At 38.3% G+C, this 23,509-nt stretch overlaps 1 protein-coding gene across 2 annotated transcripts; it reads right to left on the reverse strand.

The window, feature by feature from the left end:
* Positions 1 to 5,251: 5,251 nt before the first annotated feature.
* MYOZ2 (myozenin 2) lies at positions 5,252 to 21,936 on the reverse strand. 2 transcript variants are annotated; one of them, XM_009076436.1, is made up of 6 exons: positions 21,775 to 21,936; positions 21,119 to 21,222; positions 15,692 to 15,861; positions 13,777 to 13,906; positions 11,903 to 12,086; positions 5,252 to 5,679 (listed from the first exon to the last, which is right to left on the reverse strand). In XM_009076436.1, the coding sequence occupies exons 2-6, from the start codon at positions 21,192 to 21,194 to the stop codon at positions 5,448 to 5,450; spliced, it is 792 nt and encodes a 263-aa protein (XP_009074684.1). In that variant the 5' UTR covers positions 21,195 to 21,222; positions 21,775 to 21,936; the 3' UTR covers positions 5,252 to 5,447. The 2 variants fall into 2 exon arrangements, with proteins under 2 accessions (XP_009074684.1, XP_009074692.1); XM_009076444.1 differs by having other exon boundaries at positions 15,692 to 15,927; positions 21,775 to 21,899.
* Between the last annotated feature and the right edge of the window lie 1,573 nt (positions 21,937 to 23,509).

Raw genomic sequence — 23,509 nt, forward strand, 5'->3', positions numbered from 1 at the left:
GCAAAGTTCAAGCTGTTCTTTGTACAAACACCATCGAATATTTTAATCTCTATTTGCTTTTGCAAGAATAGTTGGCTCACAATACCAAGGCTTATTTTTACTCTTATGGTGATGTATAAATCCTCTGCCTTTTGCAAGTGTTACTTAATTTTGTCTCACAATGTCTTTGTGAAGGAGGGAAGTATTGCAAATTCTGGGCCAGGTATTTTGGATGAATAGTATGTTCTAAGGAAATCCAATTTCCATCTGAAAACAAAACATCTGTGAATTCTTCTTGAATTTAGTTCATAGTTTGGGCCAAAAATAACTGTAAGAAAGAAGCTGTTTGGACTTTTTAATACCTTAAGTTGCAACTTTCTATTTAGAAAAACATCAAATACTAATTTGCTGATACTTTCATCAGTTAGAATCTACCCAATGTAGAATGAAATCTGCTGTTTCAAGTAAAATAAAAGTAGAATGTTATTCTACTAGTAATGGTTCTTGTATTCATTATAAACCACAGTCTGGAACATTATGTATATAGTCTTGTAAACATATTTTTAATTTCCTTCTTTATTTCTGCCATGAAAATTCTTCTTTCAAATGAAGAAAAACCAAACCCCAACCAAACAGTAAAAAAACCTGCATTAGTATTTCTATTTTGTTAACAGGAGAACTGAGGAACACATTTTTATATGTCGTGTGTAACCCAATGTGTGATGGACCTGGGTGCAAAGCTTGGATTTTTCAGACTCTTTTCCTCCAAGACTCTTCTTGTGTTCTACTCAGTAAAGTGAGACTTTCTCTTTTATTTATTTTTATTAAACCTTGTATAAAAATCATAATTTACTGAAGAATCCCTTTGATATGCTGTGAGCTGCTGTGTCCTTAACCTGCAGAACACAGGGAGTGTGGACATGGGAGGGTGAGGTCTCTGCACAGGATCAGGAGTGTTGCCAAAGGCATAGCTGGGGTCAGGATTTTGTGTTCCCTGCAGTGCCCATACACTGTGTGGGAGGTTTAGATTAACTCTGTCTCTCTCTGGTTCTAGCTTACATTCAAGTGTTCTCATTCACATGTGGAAATTGACTTTCCTCTAACTGCTTCCCTAATGGGTATTTTGGTATAAATTAATGAACATCTGTACTAACATCACATGCTAGAATTGCCATGGTACTTTAGCTCATGGTTTTTGGAAGACAGCCAGAAAGTATTTCATGGGACTGCCAAATCTTTCTTCCACTGATCTTTGACAATGCCCAGTAGAAGATATTTATAGAAAGAAATGAGGTAAATGTGGGGTGATCTTCTCACACAACTTCCTATTTTCCAGGTCACACAGTAGTCATTATCCATAATAGGCATAGTTGCCACTGCAAATTTGTTTAATCCTGTTTTGAAGTTATTAATAGTTTTTGACCCTCATCATCCTATCGCACCAGGTTCCACAACTAGGCATTTCTTGAAAACTTATTTATTCCATTACTGTTAAAGTTGGTTCCTTACCATTTTATTAAGAGCCAGTTTGTTCCCATGTTATTGTTCCCTCCACATCTTTTCCATACCATTTGTGGAGACCTCTGTCATAACTTCCTTTATTTGTGTTGAGATAGTTACTGTGTCCTTGCAGTAAAGTTTTACTTGTCTTTTTGTTTTCAGAGTCTCTTCTATTCTACTCTTAAACTGTTTTTGCAGAGAAGGGTTAGAACTCTGTAGGAGTTTTTAGTTCCTCTGAACACTTGGCCTGCAGACTGTTTAAAATACTGTATTATTTCCTTGAAAGGATTTTACCCTTTCAGTTGCTTTTTAATTACCTTTTAATCAGAGTATTTTACATGCAATATTTGTTTCTTAAACTGTATCAGTATGCTGAGTGCATTTTGTAACTATTTTTTATCATCTATATTTTAACACCCAGTTACATAACAACTCTGAGGCAAACATACTATTTATAAATCATTTAGATCACTTTTTATTTGGTTTTGAACAGTATGTAGCCTCTGGGAATAATGAAGGAGGCAGCACTACGTGACTTGTCAGCCCTGTGGGGATCTTCTGGTGTTTCTCTCTAAACTGCTTCTAACTTATGGTCCCTACACCGAGAAATTCTAATCTAACATATATGGGGGTTTATGCTCCACAGTCTTACTGGATTGTAGAAGTCTATTTTGGTTAGGTACTGCCCAGAATATTTTGTGCTGGTTTGTAAGGCCATCTAAGAGCTGAAGCAGAGTGCAGGACATAATTTATGTGCTCATTTTGTCCCTATGGTTCCATGTAGTACTTCTAATGCATTATTAGGGTAGTTTGCACTTCACCTTATGCACAGTGTCAAACGAACTACCTATGTAGTGAGGTCCAGCTCTATAATCCAATCTATCCATTCTGATGCCAAACACATAGTACCTTTGGTAATGGCATAAATTTTGATTACAAATACATGTTTGAGATTAAATAAATGCTATTGTGAAATTCTGTCTGCACAGGGGTTGATGCCAACCCCTTTGATTTTATTGGGATCAGAATTCTTTCTCCAGTGTGTTTCTCCTTTTGAGACAATGTGCATTAAATTAATTTAAACAGAGGAATACTTTGAGACAATAGAATAATAATTTATTTCCACAGTTGTCAGTTGTATGGATTATGCAGGAGAGAAAGCAGCCAAGGCATACTGACATGTTTAAGATTTCTAAGATGGGAGCACTCAGTTAAAAAAACATATTCTCCAGTGCAGACAGGACAGGCCATGTACCCTGACGTTTCCTGTCGAGGGAGGTTTAAGGTGCACGTGTTCTAAAAACCACTTATATTCATGGAGCTACTCCGAAATGTGCATCTCTTATTTCTTTCTTACATACTGTAATCACAGTATTTTGGATAGGCTGGGAAGTGGCACTTCTATTCCTTTAATTTACTGCATTTTTAGTGGAAACATGTAAATGAATTTTTGAGTTCCCTTTATACTGTTGCAATGAGTGCCTTAATGTAAATAAAAATGAGGCAAAAACCCCTTGGGAACAAAGGAATCTAGACACTTTTAACTGTATATTTATTCTCACCATACTTCTGCCTTTTCATCATGCCCTTCAGTGCCTTTCTCTTTTGGAAGTAAATACAAGTGTCTTGTGATAAAATGTAAGTGATGTTATAAGCACATTTTCTGAAATATTTATGTAGTCATGATTGTTTCTGTTTGTGTAAAGCTGTTGCTTGTGTGTTTTTCCATTTAACCTATCCTTGCAGCTGCATTTGTTACAGCTAAAAGAAGCTTTTAGAAGCACCACTGAAAATTTAGAAGTATTTGTTGATCTTTCCAGACCTATAACTAAAGAAACCTTTTTCCTCTCACTTCAGAGCCATCTCTTTGTCTACAAAAAATAATGCAAATACTGAGCTCTGAAGTTCATCATTAGTTACCCAAAACTAGGCTTTCCTTTAGTTTTATGATATGTTTTAAGTGCCACATAAGTGTTTGACAAAATAAATGCAGATGCTATACCTATTGAAAGTAGTAGAGAATCTCTGGATTCTCAGCCTAAACAAGAGATCTTCCTTTGTGACAAAGGAGTTGGTTTTTGGCAGAGAGATTTGTTTACTGCAGTGGGGCTTACACAATAAGGCTACATGATGCAGCCAGGGAACATTCCTGGATACTGGCACTCAATCCTCCGTGCTGTTGAATGCTTAGCACATTGTGCAGCCCTCGCTTCTGCCAATTAGCACTCTCCCAAACACTTCCCAGGCACGGTTCAAGAGTTTAGCATGGTCTGTTCCTAGGAGGTGGTTTGGCAAAAGACACTCAGCATGGGAAGGTTAACTAGCATGGCTGCAGACTCTTCCCTAGCATCTGCCCTTCAAAGGAGCTGTGTGGGCCCAGCTGATGGGCTGGTGTGTATGTAACTCTCTGGTAGTAGAGCTGGGAAACAGGAGGCACACAGTCCTTACTCTGTTGCAGTTGGTAACTGTAGCTGAGAGTTGAATCAGTTGTGCTGTGGCACAGCTCATTTCGGAAGTCTCAGACAGAATCTGAGGACTTAAGGACTGTGGTGATTTCTGTTACTAGGACCATCAGCTGAACACCTGTGGAGCAGGTTCAGTGCTTCTCAAACACCTGAAGCCTTCTGAGCCCATTATGCACCAGTGGATCCAGCTGAAGTGACCATTGTGTGTGTAGTGTTAAGAGGCAAGGTGGCATGCTCTGCATGTACAGCTGATTTTTACAGAGTGTGCAGTAAAAATGATGTACCCCTTCTTCACTGTCCTCACTGTGTAGGTGCTATGCACCAGTTTTGGCATATTTCTGTTCACATAGGCTTCTGCTGGCTCATAAAAACCAGATTCCTCCAGAACTTGTTTGCATTGCTCCTCAATGTAGTTTTTTTCTTTAGCCTTGAAGAATTCATATGTTTGTCATTGTCCATGTAATAATTGTACAATGTGCACAGTTAAGGCACCCAAACTAATCCCTTGCTAGTGCCTTCAGTCAATGAGGTTGAGTTTTTAAAATTTATTCTTTTATTTCCTGAATTTGTTCAGGACCTGTACATTTGTTTGTGTGACCAAGGAAATTAAATAAAATTGATGGCAGAATTTCCTTTGCCAACTACTTGCCTTGAAATGACATTTGAAAAAGATGTAGTTTTATATTTCTAAAACATCAGAGCTTGCAGTGTATCCAGAGCAAGAAAACTCACATGCTTTTAAGTCCCAGTATATACTACGGGTGTGGGGAAAAGGTCCTAGTAATAAAAGCATTCGTGGTAACTTAGCTCAGTGATACTATTTTGGTGTGTTTGACATAACCAGACATTGTCACGCTTTTTTAGTTGTGATTAATACAAATATTCTAGACATCCAGGAAATATCTCTGTTCTTTTTCATGCTGCTACGTAATCCTCCTTGTCACTGCCAAATGTGCTGTATTTTCTGTAAACAAACCCAGGTGACACAGGTACTGATGTCTGTCACAAAAGTGAGTAACAGTCAGAAAGGAGGGAAATGGCTGGAACTTGATGTCACTGAAGTGATGACATGATTCCTAAGTTTGGCTGAAACCAGGGTTGAGAAAAAGGTTGATTTGTCAGCGCCGGCACTGTGTGCACTGTTGTGGGATTGCTTGGTTGTTTTACCAAAATCACTATAACTATCAAGTCAAATCCCTTGAGAGTAGTGTCACGATTTCTTTCTTAGTACACTTGTTCTTAAATGATGAGCAAAGATTTTTAGAAAGTAAAAGAAGAACACAAATACAAAATATCTCTGTCATAATTGCCAAATATCTTTATTTATATCATGTATCCAGATGAAACTTGGTGCCAGAAAAGAGACACTGCATCAGACATTATTACTTATACTGTATCTGCCAAGGAAAAATTTTGTCAGTAGCCTGTAGTAATATTTGGACCAAAAATACATAGTGGATGTGCAGCTTTCAGCATTTAGTACAATGTAGAATGCAGCCTCTCTCACAGATCCTCTGTCTCCGGAACGGTGTTGGATTCTGCAGGCTGAATTAGCACTACAGGGATGTTCTCGGACGTCCATCCTTTAGGAGTCCTGTTGAAGGATCTTCTGGCAGCAAGAGGGTTTGCAAGGATCATGAATCTGGGATCGTTTAGCATCAGTAGATTGTAATCTGGTACCTTGAATTTAACCAGCTTTGATGCTCTCTCAAAACCACCAAAGGGAGTGGCAACTCTGTAGGTATTAGAGAAATAAAAGTAAAACGTGATTTGAAAAATACCAGTTTTCTTTTCTCCCAGGAGTTGGAAATAACAGAAGCTATTTTAATGATAGAGATTTATCCCAATTTCTTGTTTACATTTTCATGCTTTTGGAAAAAGTATTCAGATTTTTCTTCCTGGGACATTCTCTTCAAGATCTGATTTATTTTCCCTTAGATAAAGCCTTTAGCCTTCTTCAAAATTCAAGGATGGATGGAAAAGCTGAGAGATAAAGATATTGCAAGAAAATCTTGTTCTAGGTGAGTCACAGTTTCTAAACTTATTTCGCTGATGATAAATTGGTAAGTCATAAATCATAGTTCAACACATTCTCTCTGTCAGGTAATTAGTTCAGGAAGTTCTCACCCCATTTTCTCCTAGCCCCAGTTGCTTGTTCCTCCCACTAGATTGTATTTCAGCACCATATTGTTGTACCAGTTAGAATGTGTGTGGGTTGTGCTATAAACTTGGGTCACTTGTGTGATCTGGGTTAAACAAAGACCCTTCAAAACAAAGAAGCACTTTAAAATCCAAATTATTTCAGCAATCTGGTTTCTATAATTACTCTCAAACAATTGTAGCGGTACAAGTGAGGAGGCAGTAAAGTGTAATGTGAAGCAGAAAGGAGCAGCCAAAGACAACAGGCTCTGGAAAGGAGGGGAATGGGTGAGGACTTGATGCACCAGCTTTGTTTCTGAAGAAAATGTTTATGTAACTGAACCTTGAAACACTGTTCGACCAGCATTTTTCATGTTATTTAAATGTAAATGTTCCCTCAGGCAATAAGCCCAAGAAACTGAAAGATAAGGAATACTGAGCTGGAACTGACTGTTACATGCATTTGCAAATACTTTTAAACAACAGTATTTCCAAATACCTCCTGTGATTCTTCTATATATTCAGGTTTCAGGCTGAAAAAAATAACCCTTGAGCTTTTCTGTCACTTCTTCCAGCCTCCTTTGTATAAACAAACAAGCTATGATATGTGCTCTGCATTTTGATCAGCTGCATAACTTTGCTGGGATAAATTCTAACCAATTAAGAGTGTCAGATTTTTAAAGCTACACATGAGCACCTGATTCCTGCAAAGCCAAATATGCAATGGCATGGTAAAATGAGTTTTTGCTGAAATGGAATTTCACCAGACTTGGTACATTTTGAGTGTTCGATACAAAACAACAGATCTGCTGGTATGTATTTCCAGTGGTTGCAGGTATTGTAGCAGAAGTCCAGGGAAATTGATACCAACAGGAACTAAAAGAGATAATTTGAAGTTCTTAGTAGGATTTTCAGCATATAGCAAAACCGAAGGAGATCTAAGTATACACACACAAAAGAAGAGAATAGCTCAGAAAAATGAATCTGTGGCATAAAAGAAGTGGTACTGCTCTGTCATTACATGGGCAAGTCACTGAATTTTGGTATGAGCAGCATTTGTTGAAGGGGTTGGTGTTAACTCCAAAGCATCAATCCTGTAAGATATAAAAAATCCTGAAAGTTCTGGGCATGCACACTCACTGAGAGAAGAACACTGCTTTGGATTAAGCTCTAAAAATGTTTCTCAGATGAAGATAAGACAAGATGTTGCAGCAGCCAGTCCAGGCATTAGACTCCCTTGAGGTCAAAGGAAATTGCACAAAGTGCCTGTAGTATCAGGCTTTTCTGGTGAAACTGTCTTCTAGGTCACAATGTCAAACTGGATACTGTATGATCCTGATTAAAAATAATTGCTTGGTAATTGGCACAGAGTGAATGTAGTGATCTACATCTTACAGGATAATAAAGATTGGTTTAATTGCTGCCCTAATTATGATATACATCCTCATATTGTTGTGATATTTAATTCTCATTGATGTATCTATTAAAGGGATAATCAAAATAAACAGAGTAATCATAGCTGTATAAAATGCAAAACAATTCTGTAGTCTGAAACGTCTCCTGTGTAGTATTTTTGGGTTTTAAATACAGCATGTTTCTGTAGGTAACAGAAACAGGAGGGCATTCCATGGCAATTCAAATATCTTTTGTGGTCAAATACCCCCGTGTAGTTCCTATACCAAGTCTGGCCTCAGAAAACTGTGCATTGCTGCATGCTAGGCAGAGGCACATGATGATTGACATAAAGGAGAGAACAGTAATTGGCTAATAGATGCTAATTTTCCTTTACAGCAGCAGTAAGGACATTTTTTGTGAGCAGTAACTTGTTGGACAACATGGTGGTGTAATGACCTCTGTTGTGTGCACATCAGCTGCACTACTTGAGCTCTGATTCATTGTATAGAAGCCGAAGTCTCATGCGTAAAAAATTCCAGTAGTCATTGCTCATAATAGGGGTAGAAATGCTGGTTCAGAGCCATAGGAAATGGCACCAGGAAGTGTAACAGATTGTTTAATAGTCACTTTGCATATTCCTAAAAAGTAGGTGCACAATTTAACAATAGCAGGCACAATCATGTTTATTTTTAGCTGTTGTTTTAGCAGAGGTTCTTTTTCCTTTAGTCTTTCTTATTGAACAATGTATAGTCTCAACATAGACTACTAGTAGTTGATTATTTGGGAAAGTCTGAAGAAATATTCTAACTGTATTAGATTCACACCTTCAACTTCATAATTAAAAAAATGAGAGTTTCACATTTTAAAATGGAACTGAAGTTCTTAGAACATTCTGGTAATTGTTACTTTTGCGCAGAAAGGAGACATAGGAGCAAAGAACCTGACCCTGCAAAATGCTCAGAGCTTCATGGGAGCTTAGTGCAAGAGCTAATGCTAATTTCACAGAGGTATTTAGGTGCCAAGGAACTGGCTAAGCACCCAGCTTCCACTAATCTCACATCACTTCAAGTTATTGCACCCAAAATTCCTTTGATACTCTGGATCTCATCATTTTTGTAATAGAGTTTGGAATCCAAGAATCCATAAAAACAGAGCCCAGTCCAGATGGACTGGATTCTTGTAGTGTTTTTGAAGGAGTAGTCTTTAGGAATTGAGAAACTGAGGTAGAATTTATCTGGTAGGAGAGGCAGAACTAGTCAGACTTGCTTGTCTTATGTGAGTAGTGCTTTGTATGTTACTCATAATCCTACCTTTGACATTTTATCCAGCTCCAAGAAAGCAGATGGAATAAAGGTACTAATTTAACTAATGTTATAAACTCCTCAACAAATATAGATCCATGCTGCTTTCCCACAGATGATTACTAGGTGCTTCCACACTTGCAAAAGAGACAAGAAATTTTTTCGCTGGTAAATACTTCTGCAATCCTAGTAGGAATTGATCTCCAAGAGAAATCAAATGGCATGGTCTGTTCTGCAGTATTTCTCTATGAGCACAGATTCATTTTCATCCAGGAGAAGGAAGGGTAGCCTGGTCTGAACAGTCTGTTCAGAGACCCTCTGAACTCAATTTCTCTGATCACGCTCTCTGTCTAGCACTGTGTGCTGTTAGATCATCGCTGGCTGTCTCACAGACAGCTCTGCCTCAGAGGGCAAATGGGTTTGACATTTGCTGTCACTGCCTCTTCCTTCAGTGACCTGCCAGCACTGCAAGGTCCCTACAGCTTAAAATGAATATTAGACTCTGACTGATACCTCAATGAATTCCTTACTTCTGCTATTATTACCAAAATTGCACTGTACAGCACCCAGTGTTGCCTCTTCACTGCTGGCAGTGGAAAAAAGATCTGGGTGCTGTTTAGTGCACGTTTGCGTCTGTTCCTACACATCAGACCTCCCTAGCTGCTAAAGTTGTGTTGCTTTTGCAGTTTGTTGTGCAACAAGGAAAATTGAAAGGAACCTGAAATGGCCACTTCAAAGTGGCACTTTAACAGTTGCCACTGGATGAACTGGGAAGGATGTCAGCCCCGTTTCCCTTGGGAATCCTAAGCATCACACTTGCTGTTAACCACACCCCCTCCTGACTAGTGATGACTGTGCCAGTGCTTTACAGGGGAACAAACATGGCACTTTACTGAATGATGAAGCAGGATAGAAAGCCTTAATAGATAACCCCACTGATAACAAATTGGTGCTATTATATCATGCTTTAATTAATACAGTTTAATACAAGGTCATTTGCTTTCTCTCCAAGACTGCAATTAAAGAAGTCATGGATGCTGTGACCTAGATGCACAGAATGACTAGTAGGATCTAGACACAGAAGTCCATTGAGCCTTCTGTTGTTTAGCTTGGCATGCAGTGTGCTCTCTGATTTGAATCCCATAATCAGACACTCTCCTGTGCATGTTTAGGAGCGTAGACACCTAAGTCATGGCTGTAAAGTCCTCTCCAAGAGCCTAGTATCTTGAATGTCAATTTTGCAAATTCTCAGTTTCTTTCTGGATCTTGCTAGAAAACATGTATCTGAATATACTGTGTATAACAACTTTCATAGGTCCAGTAGACATCCTTTTATTTTCTTCTGGGTATGGATTTTTCCCCATGAGAAGGAGAGCTGTGGTGGATTATGTTTATATGTTTGTGTTTTGAATTTACCAATTTCACAGTCTGGACCTAGATTTATGTGCCAGGCTTTAGGTTTTTATGGCAGTTACAAGGGAGAATATTGACCATATGTATCTATGTTCAAGAAGTTCAGATTGTGGTGAGCCATGTCATACACAGAGAAAATCCCCACAGAAAGAAGTCCAAACAGTTAGTGTTGTAAAGAGGGCAACTAACAGAACCACAGAGACAGCTCAAAATCTACAAAGAAGCCATCAGACACCAAATGAAGACACACATCCCTGTTAAAGGAGCCTCTGTGTCCTGTCTGATCCTGCCCTGCACAGTAATAACTAGCATCTCTCTTGTGAGAGGCAGAACTGATTTGTCTCCATGTGTATGTGTCTCTGGCATTTTTTTCTTGGGCTGTTTGTTGTTTTTTTAATTTATTTTTTTCCCGTTACAATAACCTTAGTACATAAACTGTGCTGTTACTGTTCCAGTGTTGGCAGCTGTGGCACATCTCTCTGACTTGCATTTGCTGTTTTGTCTGCTGAGATGAGTGTGCCACACAGACTTAGTTATTAACATGGCAATGTATATTGCTGTTAGGAAATCAGAATTAGGGCAGTGTCTGCAGTGCCAGTTTTGGTGTTGCATTGTGTAATTTTTTGGTCCTTACAATCATAGTTGAGGCCCACAGCAACATCAGGAACACAAGTGATGTTTGTGGTATTTTTCTCTCTCTGTATTGCCATGAGCCATTTTCCTTCTCAATAGATTGCTGTCTGGTGTTTTGAGGGAGGGTTTTGGTTTGCCTCAGCTGTCTGGGACTCAGCAGGGATTTTTAGAGAAACGTTGTCCATACCTTCAATAAATAAAGATAGTGCAAATGGAATTAAAGAAAGCAAAAGGCATACCTAAGAATTTGTTTTAAAACTTTAAAAAACCAATGTTGTCTATATATCTAGAAGTTCTACTGAAAGACTTAATACAGTAGTTACTATGTAAGTAAAGCAGTGTTTTATCTGTTAATTTGTTACTAAAGGCTGTTGAAGATATAAAGAAAATGATGTGCAATAAAATATGCAATCTGCTAACTATTTAGTGTGAGGGATTGGTTGTAGGATAAAGTTCATTGAATTGTCCTTGCCTAAAGCAAAGCCATGTGAGTTGTATTAAAAAAGAGTAGTTTGCATTATATAACTTAGAAACAAAAGTTTTGACTGAGAGTTTCCCTGATAGTTCTTGTGATCACATGCCTGCTGAGGGCAACAACAGACACACTGAGAGGAGTCTGAAGCTCATATTTCCCCTTAATTGAGTACACTGAGTCATGGAATCATAGAATGGTTTGGGTTGGAATGGACCTTAAAAATCATCTAGTTCCAAGCCCCCTGCCATGGGCAGGGACACCTTCCACTAGACCAGGTTGCTCAGAGCTCCAGCCAGCCAGGCCTTGAGCTCCAGGTGTAGGGCATCCACACCTTCTCCAGGCAGTGGATTCTGATTCTTTTTTTCAGTATTTTTAGCAATTTGTCTTATATTCCTAGTTCTGCAATTTCATTTTGGCGCTACACTTTAGAGAGAGACTAGTTTACTCCTGAATGCTCATGTTTGCAACTTGTAGCCTCTGTGTTCATGTTTATGCATACACTTGCAAGCACAGGTGGTAGGTTTTTTTATACCTGGTGGAAACATTTTATTTCATAGGAATTTTTCTCTGCTTTGTAAACTTCAGTGTCCTTTCAGAATTACCTGTTAAAGCTCCTGTAGTCAGGCAGTTCTGGCTTTGCTTCAGGTGTAAAAAGTTTGGGATATAAAGCTTCCAGCAGCTCTGGGTCATCCCTAATGGCTTCTATCCAGGGAGACTGATAATACTTTGGCACAGCAGTAGTGTTGAACTTTTCAGGAGGAATTTCTTTCAGTGGTCCAGAATATCCTGCAATGTGATTAAGGCAACACCATTATAATAAGACTTTGTGTTTTCTGCTTCCTTACCACCATCCTGTGTGACTAGGAACTGTCATGCCATCACTTCTCAGTTAGGTGAAATGAACAGTTGGATCAAGGCACCTGGCCAAAGCTACACACACAGAAAGCTGGCGGGGGGAATTTGTAGAATTTTAGGTCCAAAGTATTCCACCTTCTTGTAATGCGAAGCTTATTTTAGTTTGAGATAAATTTGTTTCTATGATAAGCATTTGTTTGAAAACAGACTATAGCTACGGAGTCCTTTGGCTAAAGTAACAAAACAATTTTGAAAATGGACTTTTGATTAGAATGGTGATAATTCTATAGCCTCTGAGTGAAATTTTCCAAAAGTATTAAAAGGAATTAGAATCACAGTCATTATAGTGGAGGTTTTGTCTTTTCCTCTGCCTTAGATGCTGTAAAATGTCCTACCTACTTGACTTGCTGGTCCTTTCCAAAAAGTGGACAATCAGTAGTTCTCTTTGCATAATCACCTGAGGATCAGGCTCTGATCAGAATTTTACTAGATAAATGAATTTCGTATTCCGTGTGATTTCTTCTAAAGCCAAGCACATAATAAATTGTGGGGAAAGACAGACCTCAATGTACAATTTGAAGAAGTAAGACCAGGAAGTGCCTGACCAATTATACGAGTTATATAATTTGTTTGAAATACAATGGAAATCTATTCTGCCCTTTCGCCCTCCTATATCTAGCTCAAAATTAATGCTGTTTCCTTCTATAAGCTTAAAAAACCCCTGTGGTTTAATATCTACTCCTTTTGCTAGACCTTTTTTTTTGCCTAAAGAAAGGCTTGAAGATTTGTATCATGTCTTAGCAAGGAAATTACCTCTGTTTGAATTGTATTTGACCAGTGGATGCACAGAGCCTCAGCAGTCACTAACTGAGCAGCATTGACCTAGTTTGCATGGACTGGAAAAGGTCTGCACAAAACATGCATTGAGCAATGCTGAACAAAGAATGAATTTGTAAAAACCATGGTCTGCTCATGGATAATTCATAAACAGGAAGAAGGGCTATATCACTGAATAAATTAATTAAAACAAATTAGCCTTCTCTAGTCTTTAAAGAATACAAAATAAGGCCTTCTTGTAGCTCACTGCTTTGAATGAAGACAACAGTACCCTCACAGTTCAGGATTTAAAAAAGAACAGTTTATGTAGCCAGAGGCAAATTCCTTTTAAAGTTTCTCCACTCTAAGGGGTTCTAGCAAAACTTTGGGACTTTATGGATAATTAGACTACAATGAATAACTTTCAGACTGTTGAGCAGTGTGTTATGTATTAGAAACAATGGTTTGGCAAAGAAAAATCAGTATATTAATCTGCTTTTAAACTGAGTATCTCATTATGTCTAAGACCAGTAAATACAGAAGTCTCTCTTGATATTAAGGTAGGTTTTCAGTTTATGGAGAAGTATTACCAAAAGGATATTAGATCCTTTAAAAAACAAACAGAAGCAACAAAGAGCACCAACTTTATATTTCTGTGAGAGATTCTGATTAGTTGCCTGACTTCAATTTCTAATAGTAAATCCATTAACAAACTCTTGTTGAAGATACTGTTTTCTAGGAAGGTCCTTCCTCTGCTATGAACTGAGAACTAAATCTGTTCAGTGCCTGTAAACTCACGCCTTACCTGGTGCAATGTTGTCAGGGTGTGGAGGGCTCCGGGGGTCAGGTGTATTAGGAGGTGTCATTGGGGCATGCTGAGGAATTCCTTCCACACTGAGGCCATCCATTTTGGTACTCTGTATAGGCTCTCCACGCTGCATCCAGGGAGAAATAAATGTCACTGACAGCACAGGCAAAACAAACCTCTGTGATTCTCTGGTGAGGGTTGCAGCAATATTCCAATTTACAGCCGAGGTCTGATTCCCAGGGACAGTGTTGCAGTTTGGTACCCTGTTAGCTAGATAGCATTCCCCAGGATGTTCTGGCTGATAGCCAGCAGATGAAACAGTTTCACAACTCTCTTACACTGGCTATATAACCAAAAATGGATACTTTTTTTCAGTGTTAAGAATGATATCTGAGCAGTTTTAAATGCCTGTGCTACAAGTGGGTGAATGTTTCAGTGAAAGGATTGGAGGTGGTGCAAGCTAGGTCAAGACTCCTAAAGAATTGTAGGCATCCAGCTGGGTTGCCTGACATTTTCCTGAATTTTGGATGTTTAAATATTGATTTACAGTCTGTGAAGAGGGTTCATCCTATTTGCTGCTTATAGCAATCTCCACAAAATCTACTTGGGCATATGAGCTGTTTGGTTCCCAGCAAAGAGTAGCTCTGGTCATTTTGGCAAGGGGACCCATAAAATGTGTCCCCTGTGTCACTAGACACTAGAAGCTGTTCTGTGCCAATAGAGCACCCTTGCTACCCAGAGATTCCAGAAATCTGGCAAGTTTGAGCCCTTTGAGTTTCAAAGCAGTGATTCTTCAAAGCGTCTCTTCCCATATCAGTTGAAAACTCACTGCATTTGTAGCACTGCTTTTGTTTGGGATTGTCTTTTCCTTTATTTGTAATAGAATAATAGCTTCAGTGCAGGTCACTTTCTGGAGATTGATGATATGCTGTTATTTTCCCCCCTCCTATCGAGTTATCGGTTCTACGGAAACATCCAAAGGCTTAATCATTGTTACATAAATATAGAGTCTCATAAGAAGTCACTATCTTATTTTAGCAATGACACATAGGCTAAAAGCAATTTAAATATAGACTGGTTTAGACTAAGAGTTTCTTGAAGTAGGAAAGCAAACAAATAATAGTTGTTCAAACCTGGCACAACAACAAAAAAGATCAAGGCAGAATCCTGAAGTATGTTAGAAAGATTAACTGTGGCAGGCAGAATCGTAAAGATGATGAAGACACCACCAGCAGTGGCTAAACAGACACTTAAGGGAAGGGAGCAGAAGCCAGAAGCATCATTTTTTCATGTGTCAGAATGTCATACTGACTGCACAGCATATGTACTCTATGTGTTTTGTGGGAAAAAGTGGACTAGAGGGAAACAGATCTGTCAGACTTCAGTAAAATCATGGAAGTGCATACAGAATTCTGACAAGACTGATGGTGTTGTGCTCAGAATTTATCTGTGTAGCTTCTAATGCTCAAGAGAGGGAGAAATTTGAGGAAAAGCATTCATAGATGGGCTTCTAAATAACAGTGTTTAATAATAGCTTTGGGTGGTCAATGAAGTTATTAATATTTTTTTACATGGGATTCCTTTTGTGCATATTTATTTTTATAAGGCAGATTTATCAAGGTTTGAACTTGATCCCATTTTATCCCTGCGTAATTTAACTTCTGTTGAGTGAGTGATCAAAGAAGTCTGAGGTATCTGCACCATGGAAAAAGAATTTATTTTTTTTAGTTGTCTATAGGATCTCAATAAAATACAGATGTCTCACTTTGTGTTAGCCTCATTCTAGTACAGGATTTAGCTTTTATTCTTCCTGAAACTACAGATAAGTCATGCACAATGTGTATGCTGAGCACCAAGGGAACCCAAGCTAGTTCCAGTGTGTTTAATTAATCTGTGATGACAAAATACTCACATTTCTTGGCTTGTTTGCTACGTAATGATAATTTTCGTATGTGTATTTGTCAGATCTGCGCTGGCGTCTCTTGAAGAGTCTGGCACCTCTGTTGCTGAGCGTTGACAGTTCCTCTACCATGATGTCTCTGGGTGTGCTGACCTTTTTGCCAAGGTTTAAGCTGGGTGAGACTGCAAGGCAATGGGTAAATACACACCTCTGTTTGTCTTAAATGCCTAATATTCCATACTCTACACCTCAAGTCCCACAACACGTTAGTGCATACTTATCTAACACTCAGCACAGCTTCCTATGGTGTTAGTGAAATTAATCCTTCTACCAAAAATTTGGAGTATTGAACACCACAAACTTGTTTTTCTGAAGTGATAAGCACCTCATGCTCCAATTTTACTTCAGTTGAATAGCATTAAGCTGTTACCAAAATGAGGTCTATAATGTCCCACACCCTGTATTGATATCAGACTAATAAAAACTGGCTTCTGCTGAAACTGGGAACAAAATTCCTTCTGACCCCAGGGTTCTCATATCAAACCTTCAGTTAACTTTGTGTCCTGCGTGGATAGATGACAGATAACCTCTTTCTCATTGCTTATAAACATTTTGTTTTCAATTGCTCTTTAATTTTCTGCTTTTGAAATCCAGGCCATGTTTTGCACTTTTAAGAAAAATTTTCATTAGCAAGTCTCTATTAAATAGTATTTTTGGACTATTTTTAAACTAACTTTCAAAATTAAGTTCAAGGTGTGGAAAACAAGAGACCTAACAAAGAATTACAACATGAAATCGCAACAAGGAGTTGTTTAATTTAGAACATTTTAATTCTCTCTAAGAGGAAACTCAATTGCTAGACAATATTACTTTATTCACTATTTGGGAAAAATTCCTTCTTTGTTTTAGTGACTTCCTGGGGAATTTGCAAATGAAAATGCATAAGCAGGGGAATGGGAGATCAGTTGGGACTATAAACAGTGAGCTTTGAATGTCAGAATCTGGTGGTGTTCTGGAAACTGGGATGCTGATGGCAATGGGCAATCTGTTGCTTAGTGGCTGAACTCTCCCTGAGTGTCCTCAACCTAGAGATAAAACTTAAACCTTAGAATGCAGTAACTTCAACACTGAAGAAACTGTTTTCTGCTTATCTCTTTCTGCTTGGAAGGTTGTAGAATTAAATAAATATAACAAGAATTGGACCACATAGCAAAAACAGAACTTCTAAGAGAATAATTCCTATTGCTACTTACTTTAATGCTTATCATTTTATTCGTTGAAATTGTTCTAGTTCATGAACTTCATGAAGAAAAATAGGAAGATTCAATGTGCTTTGAGGATTATATCAATGGTCTAGTATGTTTCTTTGATCAAAGTCACATTCTGCTGTTCAGTAATAAGACATTCTATATTTCACATATTTTTATGGTCTACAGGATTTAAAATTCTGAACTTTGGCATGTATTTCAATGCTTTAAAATGGAATGAGAGCAAATTATACATAAGGCACTGTATCTTGCTTTTGGAGTAAGCACACAGGAAGCCCAGTTTAAAATTAACATCACAAAGTAATTAGCTGCAGAAGGTACCTAATGCCAAAGTTTATATTGCATATGAAGAATTTCATTTTGAGAAAATGGCATGTTCAGCCTGACATGCATCTCCTAGTAACTTCACGTTGGAAAAGCAATGTGGTGTGCTGACATACTGGAAAACTTAATTGAGAGGTATGTTAAATATTTAGCCAAAGCTATATAGACAATAGTTTTCCATGTAATAAGTCAAACAAGTTGGTGGGCCTGGAGTGCATCATGCTCAATCCACTTTTCTTCACACTGATTTCAGCTGAATGTTTGCAATAGATTAACTGGAGCAAGAGCAAGGTAACTGGATCATGAGCTGCATCGTGCACTTCTGCATTATAAATAGTATGTGCAAGGAATCCTAACAACCTCCTGTTATTTAAGGGGTAGCTACAAAACAGAGAGTCCATGGAAGACAATGACTCAGCTTGCCCAGTGGAGCCGTATCAGGGCCAGATAGTGATTGGGGTTTTGGCTCTGAGGTGGAGATAACTGCACTTGTTATTGGCCTGTGACCTGAAATGTAGACCACAAGTCATATTTTGAGTTTACCATTTCTCAAGATGACTGCAGGGATATGGACTATTGGGTGGGCTAATACTGGTAAGGAGTAAGAAATTTACGCCTCAAACCAGCAACATTTTCACGTAGAAAAAGCTTTTCTTTGTACGCAGAATGGGTAGTATGTACATCTTCAGAGACTGGGTTGCCATGATGATTGCAGATCTCTGTCCAAACCACTCAGGATTCTTCTGGGACATGCTGGGTGTTATCTATTTTGGGCCTTGCTGTTCCCTTACATACATACTGTTCTTGTTAGTGTTAACTGAAGGCTCCAAGCTACTTTGTAGCCCACAGTTGTGTACTATTGTGTATCCAGGCAGCATCCCAAAATCACAAGCATGAAGTTCATTTGAATTCCTTGCCAACTAAAATCTAATCATCTGTCTGGCTTTATGATGTGTCTAGGGATTGGTTCAGTGTCAGTGCAGAAAAGGTGATGAAGAATGAGAAAAGGGAGGACATTTAGACTATCATAGAAAGAGAACATTAATGTCATAAATGAACATTGCACAACAATATCAAAAGTTTATTTCATAGTTTAATCTAATCTTAACCTTTTGGCTTAATTTCTTTCATTTGTTCCTGCCAAGTACTTCCTGTCCTGTGTTTAAAATCACAGCAGACTGCATTTAAATATGATTTGTGTAGTTCCTCCTGCATTCACTACCTAATACTCCTTTAATCCGTCAGTTTGCAATTTCTAAATACCTTAATCTGGCCTATAAATTTTAATAATGAATATTAGATAATGTGTTTGTTCTAGTATCAGAAATAAGATTTTTTAACTATATCAGGAAAAGTAGTTAATCATATGGCTACTGAAGAATGCATTTAAGAAGTAACATAGACTTGGACATGGGATTTAAGTGATGAACTCCAGGGAGTTCTTTAAACATATGTATTTACATATATGTTTGCCTCTATCAAGTCACCTCAGAAATATTATGATTAGTCCAAGTCTGCCAGTGAAGAACCAAGGGGTGGGGAGGTCACTGTATCCACACACTGATTTACTGCTGCAGTCTCTCTTAGGGACCATAAGGGTTACAGTTAGTGTCTATTCCTGCAGCATTTTATGAACAGTCTAAAACACAAAGTCACATCCACAACCCAACAGCAGATGTGAACTTCCAGTCATCACCAGTCTTGCCCAGAGATTGGTAGTTTGAGACACTGCTAAAAAAACTGGGCTGATTTTGTAGTTTATCAATAACTGTTTCTGCTATTAATATCTTTTAACAAGGAATTGGAGATTCGCCGTTTACCTGAAAGCATTACCATGGAAAGGAGCTGAAATCGAAATGCAGTAGGCATGCTTTCTATGTCACTCCAAGGAGCTGGAGTCTGCTGTTAGTGTTTCCTGTGCTAGCAGTGGAGAGTTTCACAGGCTGAGAGACAGCTGAAACAGTGCATTTCAGTTTTACATAATCACCAGGTGCAGGACTGTCATCAGGAACAGCAATGCAAAGCCCAGAAAGGCAGCAGGTCACTCCCAGCTCTCAGGTTAAGCTTATTGAATTAACAATTCAGGGCAAAGCAAAATGTCAGAAATTAGTACACTTAAATTTAGTAATTTAATGACAGATTTCTCCTTGATTTTTCCAATACTTGTTCAGATCTGTTCCCAAAGAACTAGCTTACACTTTGTGTGACTACAACTTTGGTTATGCTTCTGTTTCCTAATTGGCTTCACTGAGCCTGCATAGTTATAAATTTCAGGCTCTAACCACACCCATTTCATGGAATTTAATTTTTTTAAAACATTTAAATATCCCAGGCAGCTAAAAGGTGCAGAAGTAGAATGTACACAGAAGGAGTTTGCTTTGCCTTCAGTGGCCACATATCACAGTGTGTCTTGCAGGACAAGCTGTCAGAACTATTTGTATGAATCTTGACAGCAAATCTGGTAATACATAAATAATAAAAGGAAAGATTATGTGAGGCAAATGCTAAGCATCAGCACAGATTATCCAATAATGCCAATGATTCCAAGGGCTGTATGGTGCATTTATTAGTATTGCTATGAATAGTAGCAACATTTACCATGTGAAGTGCCTGGTTCCAAACAAACATATGAAAGGCTTTTTTTTTCCCTTTTGCCCTGAAGAGCTTCCAGGCTATTTCAGGCACATATAGTGCTTGGGTTTACAATACCCAAAAAAATGGAGTTGTAATGAAATCTGTAAGGGCAGACTGGCTTTCAGACTGGAGTGTGGAGAATGGAAATAGGAAAGAGGTATTTGCTTAGGAATAGAAACTGCAGAAAAAAATCCCTGGAAATATCAGGAGTAGGTCCAGGCACTGAAACTCTTCGCTTCTTTTTCTGCAATCCTTATGTCTGTCATCCTGTTCTTCATGCAATTACAAGGGGCACTGAGTGCAGAAACTATTTCCAGGTTCTTTGGAGCAAAAACCCACCAGAAAGATTTTCAATACTGCAATTTAATGTTCAGCATTCCATAAAGCAAGCAGTATAATTTTCATGCATTCTAAATATTAATGGAGCTCCCTGTTTTTCCAGTGAGGCTTGTGGGGTGCTTATCACTTTCAGAAAATTGATCTTTTGTGTAGCTGGTAAAAAAGGCTTCGTGGGGAGGACTGGAAGGATCTCCGAAAGCATCCAGCACATGCCAAATGAAAGCCAAGCAGATCTGTATTCCCAACTGAGTTAATTGCTTCTTAAGGTGTCACACTAGAAGCACAACTTTAAGAACCTGTTTCAGAAAATCAGCCTTCTCATAAGCGTCAGTGCAACAACAGAGAAGTAAAATTTCTCTCACATAAGATTAATTGGTGGCTGTGTATTAGAGGGAATTGCCAAACACTAGTAAAATGCGTTAGTTACAAAGTTTGAGAGGAAGGAACTGAGATGTAAACATCTGTTTCCAATTTTTTTAATCATTCATATAGAAAAGCAGAGTGAAACAGAGCAAAAACAGCAAACAAGAATACAGATCAGTATGTTTCTTAGATGATAGCCTCTTAGAATGGAATGAAGTCATGTTATTAACCCCAAATAATGTTCTGAAAGGCTATCCTAGCAGAATGTACATCAGCTGTTAGATTACTTCATTCCTCCACAGCAGTTGTTCATCTGAAAATAGCTTTCAAATGAAAAGAGGCAACTACAAAAGGATTAGTTACCATAGGCAGCATGATACTCCCACAAGATTATTTATGGCAAAACACCCAGAGACAAAGCTGTAAGAGAGTTAAACTCTATGATTAAACAAATGTATTAGGGAGGACTAGAGGACATTGCATACGCAGTAAGCTGGGTTCAGTGCTATACCATTTCTGTGTATTTCGTCCATAATGGCTGATGCTTGTTCTTTCCTCTCTTTGGCCAGGGCAGAATCTGATAACATTGTGATTTTCTGATAGGATCTTTCCTTGCTGAAAAAAAATAACACATTTTTACGTTGTTGAGCCAGTGTGCACAATTTGGCCAACTTTCATTTCTAAAAGCCTGTTCAGAATGGCTGAACAGTGAAGTTAGGTATTTCTGATTGAGAAATCCTGCACTGCAAAATGCGCTGGCAATTCTTGCTTGCAGACAGATGCTAGGACATGTTTTGATGGACAGAAGGTTCGAAGGAATGGACTTTGAGTTGGCTACATAAATTCTCCAGCAAAAATCAGTGTCAGTGGTCTAGGCCTTCTCACATCTCTGTATTACATTAAAAGATGTAAATTCATAATTAATTTTAATTCCATCTTTTGGTTTATGATTGCAGAAATGTTACATTTTGAAATCTCTTAATCTTATAAAGAGTTTGAGGAACTAAATGAGTTACCCTGGCATCTTTAACAAAGGTGCATTTCTGACTAAGCAAAAAAAAATAAGCATCTTTTTAATTGCAGAGTCAAGAGGTTACATAAATGTCTTTTATATGACAGTTTGTAGGACAGACAATGTCAAAATATTTCAGTAAACAATACACTTACCCTACTGTTTTGTTGTGCAGATAAAAAGCGATCTCAACCCTTTAGCTGAAGCTTCAGAAGTTAGTTATGCATGGGGATGACCTGCCTGGTCCTGGATGGTTTGTACTCTTGTGCTTGGATCTGCATGGTACCTAGTACCGAGACAAACTGGGGGCTGATCCTCTTCAAAGGGATTGGCATCCAGCTGACATCAACCAGTTATATATAGAATCAAACACTCCAGCCACTCATATCTTCCTGGCAAAAGAAGAGAACAGAAAAGATTCAACTGCACCCACAACAAAGAGAGTTTATATCCCTTTCAGAGCTTATTGGAAGATTTGATGGAGTGCTCCCCTCATACTTGTACTGATCATCTCCTCATCTCCTCATCAGCACTGAGAATAATAATCTCTGTGTTGTAACCAGAAAAGAGACATTTAAAAATAAGGTGTTAAATATATGGATGGGCAAGAAGACTATATCGGATGAGAATGGCATGGGCTAATCCTTTAGTGAAAGATGAAACCATGCTTCAGTAGTAGCTGATGGCTAAAGTCAGTGGCAGATGGCTGATATACAAAGTCTGTTCTGGAAAAGAAATGTGATTTTTTTTCAGTATTATATGTGCTAGGGAGTAATTGCTCAGCAAGCACAGGCCTCACAAACTGTTACTCAAAATCCCTTCGTTTTCTTTGTGCATTAGGGACAGAAACCTGCAGCAACTTGAAGCTTATTAACATTCAGCATTCCAGCCTAGTGTTGTATCAGTTTATCAAAGAAATGTGTGATATGTAAAGCACAGATATTTCATGACAGCAACCAACTTTGGACTGAATAAAACAGTGGCAGAAGGGAACATTCCCCCCCTTACCCTCCTGTCTGAATGTGGTTAGCTGAATCATGGGGCAATAAAAGCAAGGTCAAGGTTTTGTATTTCCAATTTGGATTTGAGTTTGTTCAAGGAAGTTTCTTTTTCCTATGGAAAATGTGGTCTTATTTGGCTTGGAGTATTGATCAGAAAATTGCCTGTATCCTGATATGACAGGAGAAAGGAATTCTGACTGTAAATGGAATCTAGAGAGTAATAAAATACACCAGCACAATGTGCATAACGTTTCAAGCCACAAACACTCTGAGACAGATAAAATGTATATGCCTGACGCAGTGTCCTGAAAGTCTGCCTGTCCAGCCAAAAAACTGCATTATTTTTCCCTTAAGCTTATCATCAGGCTTAGCTTCACAAAATGGTTTTCTGAGATCCTGGTCCTGCCCCAAAGAACTGTTCATTTTAACCCTCACCATCAGAATTTCCTGCTGCTGTTACTCATTAGTAATTCTTTTCTAGTTTTTCTTCTTGGATCAGCCACTTTTGACAGTACCAGCAAGCATTGTCAAAGTCTTGGTTGAATCAACTGCCAGCCAAGATTGTTCTTAATGGTTCACCAACAGCCTGTCAAGTGGGATTGCAGGAGAGTCTGTCAAGGATTGAATGCTAATTTCTTTATAATGGTCAGAGAAGGGCCCCATAAAATATACCAAGTTGCTAAAACATCATTCATACATATATGTGACTAATAGAATGTCCATTATAATGTGTAAAGGTTAAGGGAGTGAAAGAATTGCAATACCATGTGACATCATCCCCAAATCAAACCTTGCATTTCAATGAGAATTATTTAACAAGTGGCAAACTACATGATTAAGTCAACCTGCAAACAAGGACAGCATTTACCTGTCTCCTTCCTTTAGGTCA

This window comes from Acanthisitta chloris, unplaced genomic scaffold (genome assembly GCF_000695815.1).
Source record: "Acanthisitta chloris isolate BGI_N310 unplaced genomic scaffold, ASM69581v1 scaffold10570, whole genome shotgun sequence".
Lineage (NCBI taxonomy): Eukaryota > Metazoa > Chordata > Aves > Passeriformes > Acanthisittidae > Acanthisitta > Acanthisitta chloris.